At 29.3% G+C, this 13,416-nt stretch overlaps 2 protein-coding genes across 4 annotated transcripts; one reads left to right on the top strand and one right to left on the bottom strand.

The window, feature by feature from the left end:
• The first annotated feature begins 572 nt into the window (after positions 1-572).
• On the top strand, positions 573-2,467 carry LOC141902734 (uncharacterized). Its single transcript, XM_074790588.1, has 2 exons — positions 573-852; positions 1,185-2,467. Exons 1-2 carry the CDS (start codon positions 645-647, stop codon positions 2,345-2,347), a joined length of 1,371 nt encoding a protein of 456 aa, XP_074646689.1. The 5' UTR covers positions 573-644; the 3' UTR covers positions 2,348-2,467.
• LOC141902733 (uncharacterized) lies at positions 2,315-6,041 on the bottom strand. 3 transcript variants are annotated; one of them, XM_074790585.1, is made up of 5 exons: positions 5,838-6,041; positions 4,667-4,988; positions 4,298-4,526; positions 3,869-4,134; positions 2,315-3,782 (listed from the first exon to the last, which is right to left on the bottom strand). In XM_074790585.1, the coding sequence occupies exons 1-5, from the start codon at positions 5,936-5,938 to the stop codon at positions 3,141-3,143; spliced, it is 1,560 nt and encodes a 519-aa protein (XP_074646686.1). In that variant the 5' UTR covers positions 5,939-6,041; the 3' UTR covers positions 2,315-3,140. The 3 variants fall into 3 exon arrangements, with proteins under 3 accessions (XP_074646686.1, XP_074646688.1, XP_074646687.1); XM_074790587.1 differs by lacking the exon at positions 5,838-6,041 and adding an exon at positions 5,197-5,831; XM_074790586.1 differs by lacking the exon at positions 5,838-6,041 and adding an exon at positions 5,085-5,155.
• Between the last annotated feature and the right edge of the window lie 7,375 nt (positions 6,042-13,416).

Raw genomic sequence — 13,416 nt, 5'->3', positions numbered from 1 at the left:
GATCTTTAAAAATAACTTTTAATCTATTAATATTATAATCATATGATTTTAATAATAATTTAATTTCTTCTTTTTGTAATTCTCTGTAATATTCTAAATCATCTTTTTCTTTTTCTAAATACGCATTTCTTTTTTTAAATTCGATTTCTTCAATAACTTTATTATCTCTATCTAATTTTAGTTGTTCTATTTCTTTAATTTTATCAGTTCTGTCTTTTTCCAAAGTTCTAATTTTAAAATCTCTTATACTTTTATCATGAGCAATTTTATCAGCTGATTCTTGCATACCTTTAATTTCTCTACGCGTTTGTTCAGGAAATGCTTCTAATTCATCACCAGTTAAATCAAATAATCCTTTTTCTAGTAAAGATTGTATTCGATTTATTCCAGTTTCAGCAACGGGTGTATCTAAAACACTATTCATCTCTTCTTCAAATGAATGAACTGTATCTAACATGCTATCAAAATGTTTTACTAATTGTAATTGACTCATTATCAATGGGGCTCGCCGCGCTGAGCGCTGCCGCGAGATGGCGCGCGCGTGTTAGTGGCCCTAGTGATTTGAATTTGAATTGTAAACAACATTTTATTCATCTCCGCGTTCGAGCGAATTGACGATTTGAAAAGCGCTTGAATCTATTATAATGCCTCGCTATTGTTGTGTACCCCTTTGTAAGTCAAGAGTAGGCGGATTTAAGTTCCCTACGAACACAGATTTGAAAATGAAATGGCTTGTTGCGATAAAACGACTACAGAGTAGCGAGAAATCTGCAAAATTATGGCAGCCATCGGATACAGCTATCGTATGCCATCGACATTTTTTACCAACGGACTATAAACAGACACTTACCGGTAAATATGGCTTTCCTATTGAGTTTTCCAACTAAGGTGAAATAAGCGGTCAAGATCCAAGGCAGGCTGATTCGTTTAGGCCTCAGCTTGGGCCTATCGATATTATGCAATGTCGATGTTTTGAACTTTTTTTAAAAAGCCAGGCGCTTATTTTCATATCATCATAGTAGTTTGTTGATAACAGGATAATGATATAACTCAATTATGATAATAACAACAATAGGCCTAATAATTTATGTGGTAGATTTATCTTTTTAATTTAAAGGTTGTTGACTTGACTGGCAGCTGTTGATCTTTGAGTAGAAATATGTTTTTTTCTTTATGTGTTTCAGGTTCTAGAAGAAAATTAAAAGAGAATGCCATTCCGCGTATATTTGCCTTCACACCACCAGTTTCCTCAGATTCAGAGAGAGAAAGTAGAGCCAGTCGGCGAAGATTAAAACTGGAGGAAGAACCTGTACACCATGACATAGCCACTGAAGTTGAAATAGGCCTACAACATACCAGCAATTACAGAATGGACATAATAGAGGAACCAACCAATAAAAACACTAACTTGGATAAGAATATTCAGTGTTCCCTCCTTTCAGATCAATTTTTCTGTATCGAGAGATTTATGGTGGATCCTAGGTCGATCAAATATTACACCAGTTTTAAAGACTATGAACATTTGATGATGTTTTTCAGTGTACTAGGACCTGCTGCGTACGATTTGAATTACAAATGTCAGAAACTAACACCGGTCAATCAATTTTTCTTGACATTAATCAAATTAAGGCGTGCCAAGGAAGATATAGAACTGAGTATTCTGTTCGGCATATCAGAGAGTGTAGTTTCTAGGATTGTGTTAACCTGGGTAAACTTCATGTATTTCCAATTAAGTGAAATCAATACATGGCCAGAGAGAGAAGAGATAGACTGTTTCATGCCCAGTGGCTTTAAGCATCATTTTCCGTCAACCAGAGTTATTTTAGATGCTACAGAGATTCCAATTGAAAAGCCGTCGAATGTAAAATCTCAAACTGCAACTTTCAGCACATACAAACATAAGAACACGCTTAAAACTATGGTTGGAATATCACCGAGAGGGGTCGTTAGTTATGTAAGTGAAAGTTATGCGGGTTCAACAAGTGACCGACAAATCATTGAACGATCCCAGCTGTGTTCAAACACCTCAAAATACTTCAGCTCGAATGACAGCATCATGGCCGATAGAGGTATAATGGTACAAGATCTTTTTGCTACCAAGAACATTAAGGTGAACACCCCAACTTTATTGAAGGGCAAGAGTCAACTTGAACCTGAACAAGTAGTTCATGATCGTAGAGTAGCCAGTAAACGCATCCAAGTAGAAAGAGTAATCGGATTGTCAAAAACTTTTCTTATTTTGAAAAAAGACCTGCCGCTTAGTAAAGTCAATATGGGTTCTAGGATAGTTTATGTTTGTTTCAGTATAAGCAATTTCAGACCAGCTATTGTGAACGAATTTGCTTAACCTTATTGTTAATGTCTGTTAATTGATATCTAAAGTATATATTTTTGAGTTTTGTTTTGAGATTCATCGAAACCCCTGCTTTAAAGAAACATCATTGTTTCTCTTAATAGATTATTTAGGTAAATCCCAAATTCTTAGATATCAATTATGGGCCTGGACTGTAATTAATTGTCTGTCGTTGATATTCAAAATCTGTGCGCAATATAACCTATTTCACTTTGACTTAATCCACTCTTTTGCAGTGTTTTCAATTCAAAGGACAAACTAATTTTCATTCCAGTAACAAACCCTTTTATTGATTTAAAACTGGTAAAAACCAAAAATACAACAACGCTACATAAAATCTTTTTAAAATGCATGATAACACAGATATTTTATGTAAAATGGAAGAGTTTGAGTTTTGGGACTAAAGCATTCATGCCATAGTCAGGCGCAGCACATAATGAAATAATAAATAATCATGGTAATGAAATATGGTCAGAAAAGGAGTAAATCATTAATTTTCAAACTTTTGACCCACCATCGTCAGTAATTATGCATATAACTACACAACCTGACAAGTATATCTGTTTGAAATAACTATATATGATAAAAAATATTGATAATAGATGATAAAAAATATTAAAACTTAAAAGTATCAACAAATAGTAAGCCGATATTGACATGAAATCTATATCATACAATTGGGATGTACATGTATTTACAAATTTAGTTGTATGAAGATATTAATGCCAAAAACTATGGAATCTTCGGAAAATATCCGATCTATATCTCCAGGAATAATCTAGATGTTTTAGAACGCATGCATTGTTAAATACTTTGAATAGTACTTCCTATAAAAGATTTCTAATTTTGGAAGCAGAGATAGTTCACAGTGTTTTTGATCATGATAAACCCTCTCTACATAAAGGTCCTTATGAGTATAAACAACGAAATAGCACATTTTCCGTTTGCAAATATGCAACTGTCCTTGAATCTGATCATAGTAATTATGCGAACGTTTCAGCTTCTTATCTTTTGCACTAAGAAACTTGAAGTATGGCCCCGGAGCAATAAGTTCATTTCTACCGCGATACGGACATTTCACTTCAACAATGGCATCCTCAGACACAAGGCCATCTGGGCTCGCGCCTAGATAATCTATATCTGGCCTCACATGAAGTCCGCAAGGCTGTACTTTAACGGAGAATTTACCTTCAAAAGCCGCTATCGCCTTACTTTCGAATGTCTTTCCATGGCAAACAGCAGCATTTCTCAACGGAATATTATCGTGAAGAGATTTACACAATTTGTCGATATTGCGCCTTTTCGTGAGCGAAACAATTTCACCGAAACGAGATGCAGTTAATCGTAGCTGCCTTTCCTGAAACCATTGACTAGATTCTGCCTGCTTCCTAGTACTCCTTTCTAGTAATATTGCCTGTGTTTCATTTAACTGAAAAGGCAAAATGGAATATTAATTATAAGCACAGAGGGAAGGATAACATAGGTCACTCTCAGACACGTTGATTAAAAACTTACCTTAATAGAGTTTTCCACCCAATATTCAAGCAAAGTTTTTTTCAGATAATCATGGTCAATTGCTGCTGTTTTGATATCGGCTTTCTTGTACTTATACTTGATGGGTAGGTCTAAAGACGATACAGAGCAGTAATTAAGGACAATTCCCCGGACATAATCCTCGTATCCAGCTGATTTCCGGTATTTCACAGGCCTTGGATCCTCCATTGATACCTCGCGTTTCTTTGATTTTGATAGAGGTAAGTCACCAGCCTTGACAGGGGAACCTGTTAAGAAGTGACGGGTAAATTTAAACAAGGTCACAGCCGAGCTAAAAATTGAAAACCAAGTACATTATGTAAAACATTGCCATTACATCAGAATTTATAAAAAATAAGATATATAGGGTACGAATTTGCTGAATGGTGGCGATGTAACCAAACAACTTACCAGTATAAACAGACTTGGGCTTATGGAATGTTTGTAGATTTTCCGTACACGATTTAAGTATTTCGGGAGCGTTAGGCCCATCTGATGACACAAAATTAGCAAACATCAAAAGTACAGCCGCGACATGCTTACAGGTCCCATTAGGACCCTTACCGGCAGGGCACTCACAATGGCTGTTTCTGAATTCACCAGTTGTTTGAGACAATGATATCTGGTACGAGTATGAGATCTGCAATGAAATATAAAAATAAACTAATCAACAATGTTTGCTACATTACAACCTTTTAAGAATACAGTTGTATTGCAGATTTATGTGGATTTAAAGGAGGGAATATTGTGTTATTTTGATGAAATATAAAACTGGCCTACCTTTTTTTTCATAGCAGCACCAACTAATCCAGTCAGATAAACAATTCCGCTTTTGATGAGAATACTGCAGGCTTGAACACGTTGCGATTCTATGAGCTGCTGACCCTTCTCAATAGCTTTAATGTCTTTGGTACAGTGGTTGTCCATTGCCATTCTATACGTGAAATATGCAGTTACTGTGTCAATATTGAATTTTGGCAATACAATCTTATGATCATTTGTAAGCTGTTTGAAACCGCATGTGGGCCATTCCGGAACTGTTTCTTGTGGTAATGTTATGGCCGGTCCCCTAAAATCGTTGTTACGGCCGTATGCTTCTAATCTGCAATGAACACGAAATAATCATGAAATATAAACATCTAATGTCAAAAATCATTCAATCAACTAACAGAAAGTTGACCCAGAGTTGAAATGTTACATCGAAATGATTACTCCAAGCATGGACGTCTATACGTCCATGGTCATACAGATTTGTATTTAACTCAACTGTGTTGTGGTAAGAAGGTATATAAGTAAGGTATTCAGTTTACCGTCACCTCAAGTTGATCAGGGTTCTGACTATAATTCCAATAACATATAAAAATTCAATAGAGACTAGACACAGCAGCAGACATGTCCAATGATTTATGGATACATTGGCAGTAAAATTTGGCATCAGCTTCAATTCATGTTCGATAGATGGCGCCAGTGGTAACTCAGCTGTTGCGATGGTTAGCTGACAAGGCGTCCTACATCCCGATAATAATCCCTACATTTCAAGATATAAACATTGCCATCTAAACTTCTCAAGGCAATCATAATATCAAATAGTGATTTAAAAAACGTTTTATCGATGACTTTTATGTGCATTATGTTTATTTTCCGGACATGAAAACCGAAAAATAATGAAAGATATCGCGGGACGGGACGCGTGGGACCGGCCATAGCCATCCTCGCAGCCCGGGCTGGTGACGGTAAACTTGTACTATACCCTGACCCACAACCCACTGAGGTTTAGCTTTCATCTCTGGATCTATTAAAACACGTTCATTTCACTTGAGCATAGGTCTAGAATCATCGATGATTTTGGCAAAAAATCACTGTTGATTCCATGATCATTGCAACATTTTTGCGCAGACTAAACGACTGAACACCATCAACCGCATGGAAATATGATCGACATTTAAATTACCTTTCAATTAGGTTGATTTTCCTCCCATAGGTTACCGCACCTCGTCGGCTTAACTCTTGTTTCAGCTTCGGTACAGTCCATGACCCGTAATTCTCTGACATTATTACAATTTAAAAGTAGGAAATCGAGCGCGGAAGTGAGCGGAAGTCGATACGCGATGGCTACTAACGCACACACGCCACCTGGTGTCCATAGCGACGGCGAGCCCCATTTGTTGAATACCTCTTCTCGATGTTTCGGGCGTTGAAGATCTTAATTTATCTAATCGATCTCCATACTCTTCCATTTCTGGTTCTAAATTATTATTGATTGTTTTAAATAAGTCATTAATGTTTTTGTTTAAATACTATTTTATTTTGATTTATTTCTTCTTGTGTAACATTTTCTATTTCATTACTAATACTTATTCTTTTAATTCTATCTGATTCTAATTTTTCCAAAGTTGATTCCGCTAATATTTTAACTTGATTTTTATAAGTGATATTAATATAATAATCATCTTTCAAATGATAATAATATTCACCATTATCTTAAAGTTTTAATTCTCTTACTAAAAGTCTAACACCTCTAGCATTTATATTATATCCAGAATTTTCAAATACAGGTTGTAATTTATAAATAATTTTATTATATTCTAAATCTTGTCTTGATAAACCTTGATTTTCATTTTCAGGATTTATTCTCGATCTAGTTCTTCTATCAAATTCATCTGTTGATGGGCCTTTAGCACCACTATCTGCTAAATTAGAATTATATGCTGATTCATCATCATTATCAATATTAGTTTCATTAAAATCAGGTTGTGGTTCATCACTTATACCGGGTTCATCAAAAGTATCCATTGGAATATCTTCTTCCATTTATATAATAAAAAATTAAAATTTAAAATATAATATTCCTCCTATAACAATTCCTATACAAGTTATAGCTAATTTAGCATTTTCATGAAATCTCATAAAATTTATCATCATCATTTAGTTTTATTATTTCATGTTGAGTATTATCAGTTTTAATATCTTCTGATGTATTGTAATCTTTTATTTTAGAATCATTTAATTTAATATTCTTAGTTTTAGTTTCTGTTGATTGAATATGTTTTTTATTTTTTTCACCTTCCATTAATTTTGGAGCAGTAATAATTTTTTTATTTATATCATTCAATCCAAATGAATTATTTATTGTTGCAGTTTTAATTAGATTACTATAACCAATTATATTTCCCATCTTTAATGCTAAATCATTAGAAATAATTAATAGATTAGGACCTATACAATAATTTAGTCTTACATGAGATTTATCTAAATAATTTTGATATCTTACAATGTTTTTTGGAATCGATCTATTTTTATCATTATGAATTGAATCTTCAAATAATACTTTGAATTGTTTCTGCGCATCGAATGAAGTGTTATCATTTCCAATTATTGGGGATCTTGTTTCAACTTGCGCACCTAAAATACATATGAAATAAGTTCTAATAGATTGATTTATTCTTTGTATACCAGCTTTAGTAAAACCTTCACTATTTTCTAAAATGAAATAAACCCAACCATTATTATTTTGTTGTTGTATATTATTATAATATTTTGGTAATTCATTCCAATTTAGTGTTCTTATATCTGAATTTGTCATTATTTTTCCAAATTCTTTAGTATATAATATTCCTAATCCACCCATTGTTCCAATTTTTGCTCAAAAATCTTTATTCGAATTAATATTAAATTCATTACATATTTTATAAAACTTAGGAAAATTAATATTATTATTCAATTCTTTAAAATATTTTGAACCTGGTAATGGACATTCTAATTCATCTAATATTAATTTTATTTGAAAATAAGTATGAAATCTAAAAAGTGATAACATCAATGGTAAACTTGGTTTGTTTAAATGATCATTCCAACTAATTCCACATCCTGTTGTTGCGCAATAAACAGCAAAATTTAATTGGTTCTGCCAATACTTCATATTAGATTTCAATAACCATTGTTTTGCCTTATTTAAATTTTTGAAATTAATTGCATACACATGAAATATATTTTCCATCTTAACATTAAAATAATTAGTTTCAGTAACATAAATATATAAATCAATTAATGAATTTAAAACTTCATTTCTATATGAAATATCTTTATTAAAATCTATTGCAGGAATATTATATTTAATTGATTCATTATATTAGAAAGCTTTTGGAAAACTATCTACCATTTATATAATCAAAAAATTGTTAATTTATTAATTCTTTTAATAATTTATCTTGTTCTTCAACTGTTATACCGCCATTTAAACTTATTATATAATCTAGTGTATTCTTTAATTTATTAATTTCTTTTATATTAGTTTTAATTTTTTCTTTATTACTTTTTATATTTAATTTTGAACTTATACCAGTTAAAACACTTGAACTTAATCCTAATACGCCAATTGATATAGCTAAAGGTGTTAATGGTGAAAATATTGCTAGAAATGTTATTACAGAACTAATTGTAACCGAACCACTTATAATCAAATAATATATAATTTTACTTTTTAAATATTTTTTCTTTTTAACTTTTAAATCACTTTCAAATTCTAATATTTGTTTTTCTAAATATATTTTTAGTTTAGTTTTATTTATATCATGAGGAATAATATCAATATTATCATCCATTTATTTAGCAAAAAAAATTACTAATTAGTAAATCAATACGCTACAAATACAACAATAAATGTTCCACCTAAAATCCATATTATTTCATATTTCTGTTGTTCTTTACTTGGGGTATAATAATCTGATAATTTAGGTTTGTATAGATGTAATTTTTCTTTATTGGTTACCGCGTTATATAAACTCATTGCATCATCAACTGATTGAAAATCTCTATGTGAAATCTTCTGATCATATAATTCCTTGTTAATATAATCCCTATAGTTTTGTCTCTTTTCTCTATATTCTTCTGCAGCTTTATTGCATTACTCTAATGCCAAGTTATGTCTTTTTTGTTCTGTTAATGATCCCTTTTTATCAATATGCTTAAATAAATATCCACCACCAGTAAATGCTAAAGCGTTAACAATTGCCGATCCTATAATAGTTATAACTGCAGAAGCCATTAATTTAGTAAAATAATTATTTATTTATATAGGAGGAATATATTTTTGTTTTTCCAAATAATCAATAGTTAAATTAGATAAAGTAACTGCTAATGTTAATTTTAAGATATCATTTATATCAAATCTATCAACATTAACACTTCCCATTTTAAATACTTTTTTAAATACCATTGGATAACCAACAGTTGCAACTGATAGTAATGCTCCATTATATAATCCAGTAATTATCCACTTATTATCACTCATTTATTTATCAAAAAAATTACTATCTTCAAAATATTTAGTTATCTTAGTGATGATTAATTCAACATTTATTTCATTACTACTTTTATGATTATCATATATTTTGGTTAATATGTTTTTAATAAATCAATAATTCCATCTTCATTTAATTCATAATATTCTAAAGGCGTTTTAATTAAATCAATTACTTTTTCTAAATTATAATTTTCTTTATTAATCATTGATGCATTGTTAAATGATTAACTTTTTATATCAGTAATTACATCATTTAGTTTAATTCTTATTTCTTTAGCATGTTTAAAATCGAACCCAAAACATATACTCGTCCAACAGTTATATTCATTTATTTAATGAAAAAAATACTCTCTACATCTTATAACTAATTCATATATCACAGGAAAGTTATTCAAATCAATTAAATATCCATATTGATTTCTTATTTCTAATTTAAAATTATTAAATTGAGGAATGCATGGTTTGAAATCACACTCGGCTAAATTATAATTTATTTGCGTTCCAAATTCTTTAACATTCTTCAATGGTGAAATGTTTAATAAACCAGAATTACAAGTTATATCTTTAGTTGCTTCGAATGTTTTTGTAGGATCAATTAAATTGCAATAAATATAAAAGTGTGTAAAAGGTATTAAGTTTTGTGTAGCATCAGCATTGCGTATCCTTACATCTGGGGTTATTCCTAAAATTTTAGCTAAAGGTTTTTTAACTAGAAATTGATGTTGATCTTCATTACCTAATTGTATTCTTATTTTATCGGAGCTATCACTTTTAATCAGTCTTAATCCAAATCCAGCACATGCACCCATTTTTAACCGAGCTCTTCTATTAATTTCCTGCGCTAATGTATCTAAATTATATAATCCTCGTTTAAGATAAAGATGAAACCATTTACTTTTATTTCTATCATGAATTAAAAAGACTCTATGTTCAATAGCTTTATCCGATACATTGTAAAAAGAATTACATAAACTTATATTTACTAATTTTAAATCAACACAATTCTTGAATTCTCTATCTAATTGTATTAGTAAATTATGTGATTTATAATTTGTAAGCCTTCTTGAATCAACAAATATTCTGTATTCTTTTAATTTTTCCATTTATTTTACACATTTTCTTATTCGAAATCTATTTCATGGTGCCCTTTTTCATTCTTACCTTTGTATACGAAATAGAAATCACCAGAACATAATTCTTCTAGATCTTCACTTGATAATCTTTGAAATCTATCCGGTAAATATGTTCTGAATTTATATGTATTTCCTTTTAATCCTTCATATTCTAAGTGTATAACTAATTTATCTCCATATTTGTTAGTAACTGTATCAATATTTGTAATTAGATATTTCTTATGGATTATTAATTCTTTTAACTTCTTAAATTTATAATCTACTGATTTGACATTTGAAGTATCTTTTATTCTATCTAGAAATAATTTGTTCTCACTGTTTGCTGGTTTTCTCTTCATTTTAATAACATATCTTTATTAAAATTTGATTAACACGTTAGAATTCTTTTCATTATCTCGTTCTCTTTTGTTTCTTCTCTTTTAAATTTTAAGTATTCATCTAAATTACAACCATAAGCAACTGTATGAATTCCATCATCTAAAATATATCTTTTATCATCAAATGGATTCAAACTTATCTTCTCAATTTCTTCAATAAACATTTCATGATCTTCAGATCTTAAACATTTCATCTTATGCTTTCTAACTTCTTCATTGAATATACAATTGATGTAGTCTTTGAAATGAATATTCTTTTCTACTACACTTTTAGTAATTCCTTTCAACTTTTTAGCTTCATGTTCTTTAGTTTTATATGAATACCTTTTAGATCTAATACCTATGAACTCTATCATTTCTTCGCCACCTAATTCATCTTTGAATTTACCGGGAACTTTTTTATTATCATTGCTAAACAATTCATGATCTTTAGGATAGTTACTGAAATCAAAATGATGTTTTAATGTTTTTAAATCATCAGTTATGTTATTAGTTTTTATCTTTAATATGTAACTGTCGGTATCAAAATATAAGATTTATATATGTTTTTCTCCAAAATGAGGTTGTAATACATTATAATAGAATTCATACATCAATAGCTTTGATATTTCTAAAACTGAAACACCAACATAAATTGGTTTATTAAATTTCATAGAAGTTCTTCTCATTTTAACTGCAGCTAAATTTTCATCAAATATTCTGTTATCAATTAATTTAGGATATGTTTGTAAATGTCTTATACTTTTACCATGTCTAACTAACTCGATATCATTTCTATTTCTAATATTTTCACAAGTCTTACCATAGAATGCATTATTCATTAACTTGAAGAAATCTTTCTCAAAATCAGTTTTAGCTTTAGTTCTCTGTTTGGTGTTAAAATCTATTTTTTCTAACCATTTAGATTGACTAAATGAAATATATCTATGTACTTTTTTTAGAACCATGAGTTACAGTTTTATGTTCGGGACAGTAAGCTAGATTTCTAGATTTAAATTTAATATGTTCAGGATATTCATAATCTACAACAAAGAAGTAACCGGTATCTGAAACATCTGCAATATCTAGAATTCTTTTCTTCCAATCAAATTTATCATTATTTTCACGTTGTAAAACTTCACTTATTTCAAATACTCCATAAGGTTGTGGTTCCATCATTGCCCAACCATACATATTATTTGCATCTATATATAATAACTTATATCCAGGGTTATTATTTACATTGAAATATCTATCCCCTAATACACCTGAAACACCTCCTCTTATAGATTTTTCAAATAATAGTAATTGATCTATATTTGTTAACAAATCCATTTTTATATCTGTAAATTTTAATCCACAATCCCATGTTAAACCTGGGCTAGAATAACAATGACAAGGATCAATATTAAAATATTTTAGGTTTACATCTCTAAACCTTTCAAATATATCCGATAATAATAATACATCTGATTTTAGATATAAATCTACTAATTGTCCATGATTTTTCATTCCAAAATGATTCCAAATATTCAATTATAGACTTCATCTTTAACATATTCATTTTTTAATTCATCATAGAATTGTTCTTTTAATAATTCAGTTATGTTAAAATCATTATGATTTTTATAGAAAGAATATGGAATCGCTCCTTTATATCTCATTAATTGAAAATCATCAATATTTGGATAGTGTTGCTTTAATATTCTTAATTCGTCATCAACTAATGATTTTGATAAGTTATCTAATGAACTATTTAAAAATCTATATGAATCTATAAATCTTAGGCAACCAAATTGGAATGATATATAATTCTCAGATGTTCTAGCTAACATTTTAAATTTATAAGTTGGTATTTTATATTTTGATCTATTTGAATTTAATCTTTCTATTTCATTATTGATTTCTTCTATTTTATGACATAACTGTTTGATAAATAAATGTGCATCATATTCTGATAGATCATGAAATATAACTGGTATAAAATTAATTTTCTTAGCTTCTAAGTTACAATTCTCATGTGCAGCGCCTCTAAACTTTCCATTCAAATGATCATGGTCTCTTACTTTTTTATCTTTATAATTAAATATCTTTTCACAATAATAACATTTATCTGCAAACTCAAATGCTTCTTTATCTTCTTCTGTCATTATAATTTCTATATTTTTATTTTACTTTTCATTAAATTTTATTTCATATTCAATTAATAAGTCACAAAAATGATTGATAACATTTTCATTTCTATAATGATAATACTCACTTTCAATTAGTTCTGGATAATCAGATTTAATATATAATCCAAAAGCTGCAGCTGATTGATGAATCTTTTTAATTGTATTTGTTTTTGGTGGTTCATCTGAAAAATCATTTTCATTAGAATTTAATTTCTTTCTTTTATAATATATTTCTTTTCTATCTTGATCAGTTAATTCTTTATTTAATGAGTCAAAATCTCCATATATTACAAATGGTACTTTATTTTTTAATCATATTTTTTGAATTCTAATATTTTGTTCTTTTCATTTGGTAAAACTAATTTACAATAATCATGATTTTCACATAATTGTTTATGATTTAATAATGCACTTTCAGTTCTGAATTTATGTAAACATTTTCTACATAGATATATTTTATTATCAAAATCATTTTCTGATTTAAAAAATAAATCAATTCTTTTAATCCACATATAATGATTTTCATAATATAATATATCTATAACATCATTTGAATCATAATCTT

This window comes from Tubulanus polymorphus, chromosome 3 (assembly GCF_964204645.1).
Source record: "Tubulanus polymorphus chromosome 3, tnTubPoly1.2, whole genome shotgun sequence".
In the NCBI taxonomy this organism is placed as follows: Eukaryota; Metazoa; Nemertea; class Palaeonemertea; order Tubulaniformes; family Tubulanidae; genus Tubulanus; species Tubulanus polymorphus.
The sequence above is the reverse complement of the archived record's forward strand: the minus strand, read 5'-3'. Positions and strand labels throughout refer to the sequence as shown.